Source organism: Charadrius vociferus, unplaced genomic scaffold (assembly GCF_000708025.1).
Source record: "Charadrius vociferus isolate BGI_N301 unplaced genomic scaffold, ASM70802v2 scaffold88, whole genome shotgun sequence".
NCBI classification, from domain to species: domain Eukaryota; kingdom Metazoa; phylum Chordata; class Aves; order Charadriiformes; family Charadriidae; genus Charadrius; species Charadrius vociferus.
Genome location: NW_009649619.1, coordinates 3800546 through 3815921, shown reverse-complemented (window position 1 = coordinate 3815921; position 15376 = coordinate 3800546). Strand labels below are relative to the sequence as shown.

General features: G+C 35.6%; 1 protein-coding gene across 1 annotated transcript in view; it reads right to left on the bottom strand.

Annotated features, from left to right (window-relative positions):
• The window catches only part of JAKMIP1 (janus kinase and microtubule interacting protein 1), an 86346-nt gene that overhangs the window by 20869 nt on the left and 50101 nt on the right, over positions 1-15376 (bottom strand). Inside the window, exons 11-16 of the mRNA XM_009890536.1 lie at positions 14200-14262; positions 12925-13023; positions 9778-9879; positions 6700-6753; positions 6001-6066; positions 2236-2304 (exon numbers count right to left, since the gene is read on the bottom strand). Of these exons, the coding sequence (XP_009888838.1) occupies positions 2236-2304; positions 6001-6066; positions 6700-6753; positions 9778-9879; positions 12925-13023; positions 14200-14262 (453 nt within the window). The remainder of the gene's footprint in view (positions 1-2235; positions 2305-6000; positions 6067-6699; positions 6754-9777; positions 9880-12924; positions 13024-14199; positions 14263-15376) is intronic.

The window sequence follows — 15376 nt, the reverse complement described above, 5'->3', positions numbered from 1 at the left end:
ACATATAGAATAAATGCCAAATTAAATACATAGGGTTCTTAAGATGATTGATTGTAGCTTTTATTAACAGTATTAAAAAAAAAAAAATGTCGCCGGTCTAGTTAGTTTCATTGGATATGGGATTGATCCGAAGTCACTTATTTGTCCAATTTTTACCTACAGACATATATGTGGACTTCCGGCAGTTTTTGTCAGCTGTGTAGTACTGGCATAGAATTTGCCTAAGCACAAACCATGATGATGAATTCTCACTCCAAACTCCGGTTTAAAACAAATCCGTAGTGATCAGCAAATTAATGCGTGGGAGGGGCACAGAGCATAAAATGACTACAGATGACCTCCCACTTGTTAAGAACAGCTCATAATTGGTGATAGCAGCAACGTACAAGACCAGTATGAGAGGACCCAGAGGAATAAGTTGCTATGTTTTCTCTGTATGAGAACTATAATGCCTATTATTCATTTTTTTTTGTAAACTTGGAGTTCTTTTAATTACCTATGAATTAATATTGGAAGTAGAACCAAAGTTTAAGTCAGACTTTGATCTTGGGGATGGAATTCAGTTACCCACAGATGGGCATCTATTGCTATTAAGCCATTTTAGGGGGTGCTACTTCAGCTGCTGGTCCAGAAGAGCAGGGGTCTCCAACAGGTCCTGTAGGATGTATTTCTCAGCCCCTTGTGGACATCTCCAGAACTCTGAAGAACGTAATATGGCATTAAACACCAGGTTTATGCAACTGAATCCCACCTTGACTACCCAGGTGGCATTATTTTCTTACATGGATTACAGCAACAGCTACATGGCTGTGTTATAAGATGCAATACCACCGTGTGCTGTGTAACAGGTAGTAAAGGACAGACCTGGTCCTGACGTAGTTACAAGTATCTGACGTGAAAGAAGTAGACTGACTTGCCCAAGACTATAGAGAAGGTCAGAGCTGCCAACAAGCCCCAGAATAGCAATGCAGCTGCCCTGATCATGCTGCTTCTCCAAAAGCTACTGCAAAGGCTGCCCACAAAAAGGAAGAGGGAAGGAAACAAAAATAGGATTTCAAACTTTTAATGAGGGTTCCAAGGACAACTAAACCAGTGCTCAGCCCTTCTGAAAGTGTCACACAAATATTGTTTCTAAACTCATTTCACAATTGAGTCAATCATTGGCAACACAAACTCCCTGACTGCTATGCTAAACAAATAGATACAGGGCTATCCAGAGCAAGACTTGAAAACACCACAGATAATAAGCGGGAAGATAACAAACCAAGTTAGAAATAAACTATTGTTTTCCAAATCCTTTTATAAAAAAATTGAGTATTGTTGGGCACTTTCCCTCTCTGAAAGCTTTGCATTTTTCCTTAAAAAAAAAGTTCAAAATAAAGAAATACTAAACACGGAAAGGATCATACCTATGTTAAAGCATAACCAGTCTGATAGGCTACACTCAACAGAGAACACAGTCTGAGCACTTCTTTTTTTGATTGTGGCCCAAATACACACTTCTTCAGTGGCCCTGGGCAAATCGCTTAACCTTCCTGTATCACTTTCCCATTCTTTAAGATGCAGGTAATGCTGATTACTTATCTACCTGTAAAAGGTGTGGCGAGGATTAATCAGTGTTTTTAAAGCCATTTGAAGATGAGGAGCATAGCATGCATGGTAAACCAATAAAACCAAACACTCACTCCAAAACTTTTTTGTTCAGCATATGGAAAAATAAGGTCAGTATAGCACTGAGTTTGCTACGCAAGACAGAACTGCTTTTGAGAAAACATTCTGTCTTTAAGCATGAAGACCTTGGGGCAAGAAAGGTCATATGGAGTAAGAGGTCTTTACAACTTGTCCAGAAGCTGAATACCAGAAAGCAAAGGAATATCCTCGACAATTTAACATGAGCTCAAGATTAAAAAGGAGATGCTGTTGCCAGAAAAATTAATACACAGAGAAAGCACAAAGACAATTTCACACTGTTTTGTAAATATGCTTTATAAAGTTATGCTTTTGTGTCCGAATTTGTATATCTTTTGCTATTTTTGTTATATAGCTTTGACAGTTACCTCCCACCCCAAAGAATACAAGCAATAAATTGTTCTAGAAACCTCCCACCCATTTTACCACGAAGCAATCTTTGTTAAGCAGAGAAAGGCAGCAAATCAACCTGCGATGAAATTTATATACATTCCCTTGAGATGGGCTTTTGCTAAATAAATTATATTGTTAGTTATTGTTCCTTACCTTTTCATTCTCCAGGTCTAACATCTTCTGTGTCAGCGCAGCTTCTGTCCCCTCTATCTGCTTTAACCACTACATGAACATAGCAGTGTGAAGAAGAAAAAAAAAAAAGATGAAAAAACCCCAGAGCTTTGAAAAATTTGCACCAAATATTTTGCAAGTTTGTTGCCAAAACTCCCAGGCACGTGCTTCCCCCTTACTATATATTCACTTTGAAGTTACACATGAATAAACAGGTAGTGAAAACATAGGCAGAATGGACGACGGCAGAAACATACTAAAGACTAACAAGTGGAGGCTGTCTTCCTACAATAAATGAAAGGGGCTTCCCCCTGTAAAGTTCAAGATACAAAATAGACTTGGGTGAAGAATGCAAAATTAGCCTGATTGTTTCCGACTCGATATACCCAATGCTTGTTGGCCTGATTTGCAAAACCATCATATGATTTCAGGGCACCAGCCCTGAAACCATTTCTAGATGGCAATTAAAAAAAAAAGACAAGGTGGCAAACTCAATCCTTTATATTGCAGTTTGCTGTACCCTTCGTGGGAAGAGGCTCACTTCTAAAACATTGGTAACATAGAGCAAACAATAAAACTGACAGATGGAAGTTCATGCAGTTGCTGCCATGAATCCTTTTCCATTCTTGTGATAAACAAACTAATCAGAATTAAGAAGAATGGCCATTGCATTCCAAAGGTAAAATTACATATTGTAATAGCTAAATGCATAGACAGAAGGTTCTTGCTTAATTACTGTCACCAGGATTATATTTATATTCAGCATTTAAGTTTATTGGAAAGGATGGGAACGTTCAGTTCTGAATTGTTTCATTTCCTTATTGGTCTACAACATGGATCAACGACTAGCTTACAGAGACCATAGTTTAGACTAATGCTTCTTTTTGTAGTGCCAGCTCCCAAAAGACCAACTGTAGCTTTGCCACTGAGAATTATCACTTTCCTCAAATTCTTTGCTTACTACTAACACTAGATTACTCCTATTTAATTTAATTCTTTTGGTAAGCATTACACACCAACTGGTTAAATTTAGAGTTTTGGTGACCTCTTTGGATCTCACACTCAAAGGAATTAACGACATACCCATTTTTTTCCAAAAATTTAGATAGGAAAACTGTAAACATAAGTTTACAAATGAGCAAAATGTGAATTCATTAATTCATCCTTTTGGACCTTCCACTATTTAAAAAACTAGTGGATAAACACAGAAACTTGTTTTATCTACTTAATAGGTTTAGCTTTGTACAGAGATTAAAAAAGTGAGCGGGGAACTCCGTATTCCCCAGTGATTCTATTCTCATCCTCTTTGTTTTCTTCATTTTGAAGGTGACAGACTGAAGATATTCCTAAGGAAAGCCTCACCGCTGAGAAAGGATTCGGCGAGACAGTGAGCATTCTGAACCCTTGAAATCAATAGAAATGGGAAGTCCTCAGCATCTCTCACAGCTACCCTCAATATTTGCAAATGAAGGGTTATTTGCAAAAATTAGAGGTCTAATTTTTTTGAAGGTATGAATGATATGCCAAACTAAATACTGATTCTGATGATCTTATGTCTGTAAGCCTTTCTGGAACCAAGGGGAACAGAAGAGACAACCATGTATTTAGGACTTGTAATCAGTTGTGACATTCAAAATAAGCTCCTGAAACTGTTCCAGCAGAACCCAGAAACTTTTCTTGCCTGGCAGCTTGATTTCCAAAAGATCACTTCTAGTGTCTGAATATAATAGATTTGATCTAAATAAACATTGAGTGTGATTAATTAGCATGTGTGAATATAACCAGCACAAACATCTCTGTAGTACCATTTCTCTACCAAATGGTCCCATTACGAGATGATGATGATACATGATAGTTTCTTGTAATTAAGGAACTATAGGAATGCACATGAGAAGCTGTCTCGCCCTTGTTTAGAGGGACATCTGAGATGGTTGTGTTACACCAGACAAGGCAGTGGAGTTGCTTTAAATTTCCTTTAATCTAAATTCAGTGTATGCACCCCATAGAACTTACGTTAGAAGAATCACCCGGGCTAACTTATCTTTCTATCTACCTTATTTTATCTGTGCTGTAAAACACACTATTATGAAATGTGGTATCATTTTTGTTTTGTTAAGGACAGCATAGGATTATGTTCTGCTATTCTTAGTAAACTTTGGACATGGATAGTGCCTTCCGTTATGGAGAAAATCGAGTAACTTGATTAGCCTGTACCTCAAATATGCACCATGAAAAAGAGGAAAAGGTTTCATGCTTCTCAGAGTACCCTCTTGATTCAATTTGCTATCAGCTTGTACTTACTAGGTTACTGTGGGGCACTTCACCGAAATGACATAAAATGGATCAAGTCCATAGATAACATGAACTACTTTCATCTCATTCTTTCAATGCAGTCTATTTACCTATAGAAGATAAAACTAAAATCTCCACCTTTCTGATGGAGTATTCAATTTCTGTAATAATCAGATTATGATAAGACTACAAAAAAAAAGTTAAGGCAAACTAGAAACTGGTAGAAATTTTGTCAAAAAAAGAAAAATCATATGCAAAGTGAAATTATAGACCAACTTTAGCATAAATAAAGTCTCCATTGTAAGTGTATGTTTCATTTAAGGAATTATTTCAGTTGATAAAGCTTCCAAACTTCTATTGTTGTGATCAGTTGCTAATGGAAATAACTTATAGATAACAAAGTGTATGTTCTTTTCTGCACCACTGACACAAATGAAACAATCTCAATAATTCCAGTGGCACTTTTTGCACAAGAGCTAATTTACTGGAAGAATAATAATTGAGTCAGTCCCTAAAGTTTGGCCAGTTTTGCCCTCTATCTTAACCTTGTGTAATGGGGCTCTTCCACTTTCCTTATTGGATGTAAATGGCTATGATCATAACCTCCTCTTTTTAATGCTATAATGCAATGAAAAACATAGGGATTTTAGTGCTTTTCCTCATTTTTATTTTGCTTATAGCAATTACTCACTTAAATCAATGATTACCTAATTCAGGTTATCTACGTTAAATTATTTAGATAAGTAGATTATCAAAATTATACCAATTAAAGCAATTATTACAACATGCTTAAATTTTAATTTTTAAGTTCTGATTCTGAATGTCAAAAATGCATCTAGGAAAGATTTAATAGAAGCCTATGAAAAGTATGGACAAAGATTCTTCAGAGAAAAAGTCAAGTCTTAGTTCTAAATGTCATCTTTACTCCCATGCAGATTATCTTCTCTCTGTAATTGGAGAAGTAAAGAACTAGTCACGCAGAAATGAGTGACCTGACTGATTACCTGTCTTGTACAAACTACTTTTTTGCTATCTATGCCCCATAATTTATGGAGGAGAGGACCACAGACCACTTGGAGCTGGCAATTACATACCCAGAAATGGACCCAAAATGGACCATGGTGGTACAACTTACAGAGGACTCCACAACACGCTGTTCCCAGAAAGCAGAGGACATTGGCGTTTCTGAGAAAGAAGTCTCTTTTGTTAAGTGGCTTTCTAGTACTTTATTCTAAGGGAATATCTCCAAAAGACATTTTTATTTTTAAACTGGGTTTATTTTCTAAGTTTGATTTTACCTCAAGACATCACAATTCCAACAATCATGTAAGGATGAATACATGCTCCAAATCCAGGCAAAAAAAAAGAAAAGCCATGCTTTCCTGGCAAAGTTATGTGATACCTTAGAAGACATGGTCAGCCTTTAGGCAGAGAAAAATCTTTACTGAATTCTACCTTTTCACAGAGGGAAAGCACAGTCCCAGCTTGGATTATTGCAACCTGTTCTTCATTTCTCAAATTCTAAAACACAAAAAGATACATTTTAAATTGGATTAGAAATCCATCCTTCAACACAAGCAATACATTTTAACTGTACTTTAAAGAATAAATCAGCTATAACATTTAGCATTTTATAAACGGGCCCAGAAAGGTTCCCATGATTGAAAGTATTAAGAGCTAGACGAAGGGCACTTAGTCTACACTCTGTTTCAGTGCACCACTCCCACAACACTTTTGCAGCAATTCATTATTCAATGAAGATTAAGTGGTTTCTGTCAGGGATTTTGAATCGCTACTATTACTACTCAAGAGAAAAAAATCAGGAAAAACTTGGTCTGGCATTGAGTTCCTTATTTTCCTCTCCTATCCTGTTTTATATCTTGTCCCTCTGCCTACTACAGTGCCTTTTTTACATGTCATTCAGTCAAGATCAAATCCTATCTTGAGAAAATACACTTTTCACAAGCATCATCTTAACTGATTTTCTTTTAAGTTTGTAAAATTAGTACCTAACCATTCATATTGTTGATACAAATACAGGCATATAAAAATCACTCTGTGCTTTATCTTGAATGTTATTTTCTGCTGCGGGGAAAAAAATGCTTCAAAATAACCATAAAACTGGAAGTATATTTGAAATTAAAAATTTGTTACCCCATTATCTCCAAGAATATCTAGCTTCTTCATAAGTTCAGATATATTCACGTCCTGAAAAAGATGTTCAATGCATTTTTTTTACACTGTAAGTGAGAAACAGGTTTTTGGTGCTACCTTTTACATGCCTTTTATTCACTTCTGCATGCAAAAAGACTTGCAATGTAAATAAGTGAAAAATCAGTTTTGCATCATAATTACAAAAGTGTTATTGATACTTTCAGAGACAAAACCAAATGTCACTCTCGATTATAGCAAGCAACCTTGATGTCTGTGTATGAGGGCAGAATGTTCCTGTATGATGCGTGTTGACCCTCCTGCTGATGTATGCAGACAAAAGATCAAAACTGGTAAACAGGCTTAAAGGACTGGTTGTTTTTCTCGTTTTTTGGAGTGGAGCATCAAGCACATCAAGCTACAGAAGTTAAAATGATAGAGAGTGTGAACAAAATAACTGCGAAGAAGGTTTATTGCATGGTTTGGGTTATTATTTCCTTTGTTAAACAAAAGAGTGGATTTTCAAATCAGCCTTACAGTAGAGGAAGGGAATATGCAGTGTGCTGAACATGCTCCTCCAAACACTGTCAGCTCACAACCTTTGTGAGTAGAAAGCCACATTTGTCTGCTAGTCAGCCCACAGATCCACAAAAAGTAGCAAACAACCCGTCCTTATTATAAGGCCCAGTCACTGAAACCAAGAAAACACTCCTCTGATACAAAAAAAAAATAAAGAGAGGAATAAATTCATAAGATGTCTGTATTTTACACAGTGCCAAGGGCCATTCCTAGGCCCCAGAACTCCATTTTCTACTTTAAAAAGTTGTTGGAAATGTTCATGGAACTGTTTAACCCACACTAATCACATTCTCCTGAAGTATCCAAGTACGGTCCACAAGCTAACGTGGACCAGGGATCACTCCCATTGACAGCTTCTATGCAGCCACGCTATTTGAAGGTAGGAAGGCTTGACAGCATGGGCAAAGACCCACTTGTGTTAGTCCAAAGTGCTTAATACACATGCGTCAAGCAAGACAGCCTTGTTAAATGCTGGCACTCCACTTCTACTCATATTCAGCACTTCTAAGAAGATGCCGGCGTTTCACAGGGCTGTGTCTTGGCTCCCTACTGCAAGTTTTGTTACTTACAGTACATAACGTGTTGGTTTGCATCTATGTGTTGTGCAACTGCATTATACGGGTAGACAGAGTGATTAATATTTAAAAACTTTCAAAGCTAAATTAGCTATGCTTGCAAATTATATAACTACACCAGAATATATTTCCTCATGGTTTTGTACCTAACGAACTCCAGTGAGGAAGGCTTAATAAGAAATGAAAGATTTCCTGAAGGCCAGACACAGATATGGAGACAATCTACAAATTAGTCCATCCTGGTTCCAAAAAAGGCATAATGTGTTGTGTTCAAGTTGGTCTATCCTGAGAAGTCCCCTCCCTCTCTTCCCTCTCTCCCCAAACACTTCAGCAGTGTCTCCAAATGTTACATTGGAAACTAAACAGTGCACACCAAACATTAGAATGGTGTGGAGCTTAACACACACTTGTGTTTGGATTGGTGTTATAAACAAAACTATTGATTATGATCAGCATTGACAATGTTGAATGGAAACTTCTTTAGCTGAGCAGTTACCCTAGCGAAGAATGGAATTCAGACATGCAAGTTGTTGCACCTATTGAGCCAAAAAATCTTATTCTAATTCATTTATTTCCATGATGAGGCATGTAGAAAGATTTAGAAACCAAATCAGATTTTGCATCATTCTCGAGTCTAATTTGCTACTGATGGCTAACTGTGAAGACACTGAAAACATCAAAAGTCGACAATTTCACAGTATGCCCATATTAGGTGACTGCCCCTGCTTCCAGGCAAGCAAACTGAAAGACAGAAAAAAATCACCTCTGTTCAGGAATGCAACAGAATACAATGGAAAAAATATGAATTCTAGATCCTGATAAGCTGTGCCTGCTACAGGCAACGTGCAAATTAGAATAACAGGTAAGCTAAAAAGCAGGTCTGGCATCCCATGGAGACCCTATTTGAAAGATAATATGCTAACTGATAACTCTTGGTGTGGTTTGGAAAACGACTACACAACCAAACCTGTAGGTAAGAATCAGGTTTCAGCTTTTTGTCTTTTAGACTACTCAGCTCCCTAACAATATGCAGCCTACAATTTCACTTTATTTCCACTATAGATGGTATTATGCTTATTAAGGCACTGAATAGAAACAAACCTTCCATAAGAGGACCTGTAAACACAATTAAAAATACAGGTATAAATTACTACTGAGTGCCATGGAGTATGACACACAGAGATATTCCACGTTAGTTACTGGTAGAAAGTTACTCTGGCCTGTTGTGCAACATTGCTAACAAGGCCAGTTTGAATTCAGTCTAAAGCGAACCAGCATGCAAATAAATTTGTACAGCTAGCCTATTCAAGGGAGAACAGAAGTGAAAAGAGTAATTCTTGCTTCCTCATAGGAGAAGCTAAGCAAGTTAGATCCTGATGTTTATCTTGTGCAGGATCTAAAATGCTAGATAGAGTCTCACCTATTTGAATGAGTTTTGGATCAGGCTCCTCATGTTTCCAGGCCCTGGCCTAGGCAAATAACTCAAGCTTATTGACTTAGCAAAGAAAAAATAAAAAATAGTCACACAGGTGTTTCACTAAATTGGGTGCAAATTAATAGGTGAATATTGTATGTCTGACCTTAGATTAAAACATTTAATATCAGGAACAAAGTACTATAGCAAGCCTGACAATGAATCACGTCAACATCCACGTTCTTCTTGGCAAAGTTTTTACAGGAGTACCCTAGACAAAATGTAAACTATTTTGATTGACCAGCCTTCATTTTCTTTGATGAACTCCTGACAGACTACTAAATCATATTCTTATGAAACCCTTTCCCCAGTTAAAAGTATATTTTCTTACTCTATTTATTTTTTCAGATTTTCTTCCCTACAGCAAGATGGTAAACCATTTGTATGGATATTGGGCCGGACATTCCAAAAAAGTTCCTGGCCATCCAACTCTTACTAATGTTCTACATATACCTTTATTCCTTCCTGTTGACAGAACAGTTGAAGTGCACTTCCATTGTTTTCAGGGAAGGTGGTTATATGAAGATTAAATGCCGGCGACCTTCGTTCTCTCTCCTGAGGAAAGATTTTGTTTAAAAACAACACGTGTGATTATATGTAAATATCTATTTCCTATCTTTACAAAACATACTTGTACTTCAAAAAGGTAGATTCCTATTGGCATTCCAAATATATGCTATTTCCTTCTACTTTCACCATATTTGAAGGATTTTGGCTTTAGCTAAGCACAAAAATGGCGTTAACTTCCAACTGATTCCATGCACACACAGTTTCTGCAAAGTTAACTGACACTCCTTAGATGCAGGAATCCTTGCATGCTAGCCAAATTAACTGACTGGAGCCCTAAAAATCTCTACAGTTCATGTTGATTATAACCTTATTTAACTATTGCTTTCTTTCATGGAACAAAGAACAATTTAGGAAGAAGAAACTGGAGACAAAAAAAATTAACTCCATCATGAAATAGTACTATCACTGAAGATTTTCTCAATAAAATTAAGGCTGTGTCTGCTCCCAGTTTATTCTACAGTTTTCCTTTCTATTAGAGCATGTAAAGTCCCCAGTCCTTTTCACTGCACAACCCAGGATGTCAGAATATGTTGAAAGGCAGCACTACTCTACACTTACGATGTTCTCTGTGCCAAGACTTGAAATTACAAATTCCCATTTATCTAAAACTACAGTCTTTCTAAAGCTTATCCAGCTTATCTACTTGACTTTCATGTGTTTCTTCAAAATACTAACCTCTTATTTCCTCAGAAGTAAAATAATAAATAAGTAATTTTGCTTAAAATAAATTTTAACGTGCTTGTGAAAATGGCTGGATTGAAGGCTGTGGGCAACCAAGGCACTCTGAATTCTCTATGGCCGTGGCACCACGAGTGAGGAAGATCAGATATCCTCTCCATATTACAAGAGGAGGCACCGGCAACAAGAGCTTCAATTTCTGACAGTATAATGAAAGAGAGCTACTGCAAATATTTTAGTCCCCATGACGACCCATGCACTGCTCAATTTCCTAAATCAGAAAACGAGGTGCTTTAACTGACATGGCAGGCTGCATCCATTCACTTAAGCAAGTTACAAAGCATTGAAACTCTTGTTCATTAACTACCTTAAACCTAATTTGAAACCACAAAGTAGAGGGAAAAAATACTGTACTCTACGCATTTTTACCCCTCATAGGCTGTATTTTAAATATTTTTTTTTGCATTAACAGCCTAATTTTGAAATGGGCTTAAGTGATCTAGCTGTTTTAATCCAAAACCAGAAGCCTAATTCTTGTCCAAATTCAGTTACCATTTTAGATTTTTTTAAAAATTATTTTACTGCATTAAACTCACCTGAATTTGCTTGCATTAAATGACAAATGGTTGTGTTTTCTACTCTAGCCTAATTTTCATCTGAAATAATTTAATGGCTCTCAAAAAAATATCATCCTAATTACCAGAATCATCCATGATTTTACTAAAGCATTCACATTGTCAGTCACATTCCTGTCTATATGCTTGCCTACAAAGGAAAAAAAAAAATCTTTTCTTGCAATCACACAAAAAAACTTCCATTGTTATTCTGTGAAACAAGTCCTTAAAGATTTGGCACATGACAAAACTCGACACATCACACTGAGTTATTTTTCATGTGATTCTTCCATGTGAAAAAGAGATTCATGAAGGACGTATTGGAGCACTTTTTTCTCTTTTCCTAAGAAAATTTTTTGAATTGTTTTACTTCTAAGAACACTTGCACGTTAGGAAGCAGTTTTCAGTGTAACTGTCAATTCAAATGCTAAATTGTACATTATTTTATATTTTATTAATCAACTGAACAGTAAAGATATATATCTTAGAAACTATTTTTATTTTCCCAAATATCCACTGAAATTCTAATAACCTAAACTCATAATTTTGAATATAATGGGTTATGACATCAAAATATATGGTTGATAAAGGATTAAAAAAAGATTAAGAAATGTCAAAGACAAAAAGTAGAATGGCCACATAACAGGATGACATGACATTTTCATCTTTATCAGAGAAGTTACACATGCCAAAAATTTTGGTGAAATGCGCTGAATGATGAAAATTATGAAGGAATGACAATGACAGGTTTCTTGGAGAGTTTATTCTAAGGGGTGTTAAGAATGTTGATGATCTTTGAAACTGAACGATGTGTTATCAGGCAATACAACTATGTGACAACTGTGCATCCCACACGAGTAGTTTAGTGTTACTAAACTCGACATGGGCCCCATTTACGAGGTGACGAGAACCACTGCTTTCTACTGTAATCACAGGCTACATGTTCAAATTGTTATTCACAAATAACTTCACTGTTATTTCATTTATGCAAAGTACAGAATTTTTTGTTATCAGAAACATACTACTTTCACCTTCAAAAGTTGTACTTGTGCTTCACCAGCTTAACCTTGACATCCTCAGAAGGTTGTTTTTTGGTGTTTTTTTTTTTTTTCCTTTTTTCCGTTGACTGATGCCAATTATTTCCAGTCCATGATCATTTTATACCATCAGAAAATGGATTTCAGGTAAGAGAAATTCTTTCAAAGCTGCTATCAAAATGTGTTCTTTTAAGATCATTTTACTTCATATGAATATTGTCAATCTTAAATCAATGTAATTAAAAGCCATTATACATTGATGTGATGGATGTGTCAGATCTTTAGTCAGATCACTGCATGCAAGATGTGAGAAGGTGTGTTAATTTAAACAATACCAACCAAGGCTGTAGTATACATACCAAGTGATTTTACATGCAGGAAAGGAGCAGTTATGGAAATGAAACAAATAAAAAAGGCAAAATATTGCAAAACAAAATATTTTATTAGATGAAAAACAAACTATATGCAATATATATTAGCTATATTACATCTTTATAAACATTAGTGAGCGCTCTCTCCAAAACACATTAAGGCAGTGGCATCAATTTCATTATCCCAAGATACAACATTTAAAAAATAGATACCTAAGTAATTTCCCTTAAACATGCACCAGACATCAGTAATCTTTACAGGAATTTCAGCTTGGGTTCAAACATAATTTCTGCTCCATTTGAGAGTTTGCAACAGAGAGAATCTCTTACTTCAAGCTCTAGCACTCTGAATTCTAACAGCTCATTCTGGTCTTTTGCATCTTGCATCTCGTTCTTCAGCTGATGTTCTTCTTGTTCCATTCTGTAAATCTACGAGACAAACACAACATCACAATATCCCGTAAGCAATGGAAAAGATGCTGTACAGAGTTACAGGCCAGGAGTTTAGACAAAACTTAATTGTTTCAGTTTCTCATTAGATGTTGGGACATATTTTGGAGATAAAGAAGGAACATCACATCAGGAAGTATTTGTGACAACTGCCAGCCGAAAATGGTCAATGATCTCTTAGAATAATAATCTGGAAGTAGTATGACAAGTGATATGAATATTGTATCTAAATAAGCAGAGCAATACAAGCTTTCTTTTAAAATCGAGTGAATGAAACTGGATTACATTAACATTTGGGTAGACTGTTCTCATTTTCTTTGCATAACTAGACATCTACTCTTTATAGTATATGAAAGACATTAACGGAGAGGTTTTAATGCCTACTTTTTAATTTTCCAGGTTTGTGCTTTGGGGTGCTAACAATGACAAAAAAGAAAGTCAAAATTGACTATTCATTATGCCAACTAATAGCTTTGGTCTACTGTCTAGCTTAACTGGGTGATCTTTTTATTTGTATGAAACTAAACAGAAGTTTAACATCTGGCATAATGTACTATAATGCTTATAATACCCATGTAAGTATCTGAATAAATTAAGTCCAGCTGTAGCTACTTTTAGTCATGATTTTTTCTTTGGTTACCTTATTCCTATTATATTAATATTGAGTTACTAATTAACAAAAATAATTCTTTGACTTCTTGAGTACTAGCTAACTTTCTCACCAATATCAGTGAAGAACAAGGAGGATGCTCACCTCTGAGTATCTCAGACAGTAAATGATACAATAGTCTGGAATCAATCAGTATTACTTAATGTGTGGAAAAACTGTAAAAAATGGAAGGCTGAAGGGAGCAGGCAATTTTATTAGTGATCAGGACAATAATAAATCTTCATGTATCTGACAAAATATGAAATTCCACATTATGCTTAATATTTTAGATTGTATTTTGTTGGGCCCTAGAAACATCAGCCAGCTTGGGTCCTACTGTTGCTATACAACATACAATTCCACCATAAAGAGCATCTTCCATTCCCAAAGAGTATAAAAGCTTATTGGTACTTTAATCAGAGACTTTATCTGAACATTGTACATTCATTTCCTTTTACGATAAAGAGCAGCAATTGTGAAATTATTCCCAGATCCTGAACACTTACCTTCTCTAGCAGCTCCTGATTTGTTCTGATTAAGAGCTGCTTTTCTTCTACCCATTTTGAATCCTATGAGGAAGAAGAGGATTAAAATATTGAAATGCTTTATATATATATTGTTAAACAAGAAAAATGAATAACCACAATAATTAGAAGATTTCAGACATCATTGTACATTCAAGTATAAAAATGGTCAAACATCAAAAAATAAAGATTTCATAAATATTTCAAGTATAAACAGCATTTTAAGCTACAGAGAAAATAAAAGTTCTTTTCCTGGTGTCTTGTTTCCTAATATGTTCAGCTAAACATATACTTTAAAATCTTTGCATATAGTAATTCTGGGTGAATGCATTTATACGATATTTTATGTCATTTTAAAAACATTTATTTACTCAGCTTGACTCAAAACTATTTCTTTCCATTGCAAAGAGTTGGGAACTTTTGCAAAATCATGCCATTCTGAGTGGCATAATGCAAATCCCAACGAAGAAAGGGAAAAAAACCCACATTTAATTACCTCAAATGACTGAAAACAAGCTTCAGTGGTATGCAGTTAATTGCCCTCTGCTAAAAGTGTGAGAATAAGGCTAATACACAGTGTTTGTGATAAGGTATTTAAGACTATGGAGAAAGGGAAGTGATAGAAGATATTTTATACTCCATTTGAAAACCATCTTTCCATCTGATCGTTTGTTCCAAAGCTGATCTTTGCTTATAGGTTTCTCCATGGCTTCAGAAGGCCTCATCAAATATCCCTTTAAAGACCCAAGTTACAAAAATTCACTGCCAGCCACATCTGGACTTTCATATTTATTGGATTATAGCAGCCAAAGTCATTCTGTTCTCCCTGCAGAGAAAAGTATTTACCTAACCTAGCTCATGCTGCTCTAATAAGTTTAATAAAACAGTATTCAACGCAATATCCCATACTAACTGCAAATCAAATTATTTTCTAGCTAAAAAGGACAACTTATTTAAGATCTAAATGCCTTTTCTAAAATATTAAGGCTGATACTTTCTTTGTCAGCAAAGTATTTGTAGATTGATGCTGCACAAGAAATTAATGAAATCTGGATATCCCAGCCCAACCTTGAAATGTCAACCAGAAAGATAGAAAACATTACAATACAATATTTACATTTTTTAAAAAAGTTTGAAGTTAGTTTTTCTACCTATTGTC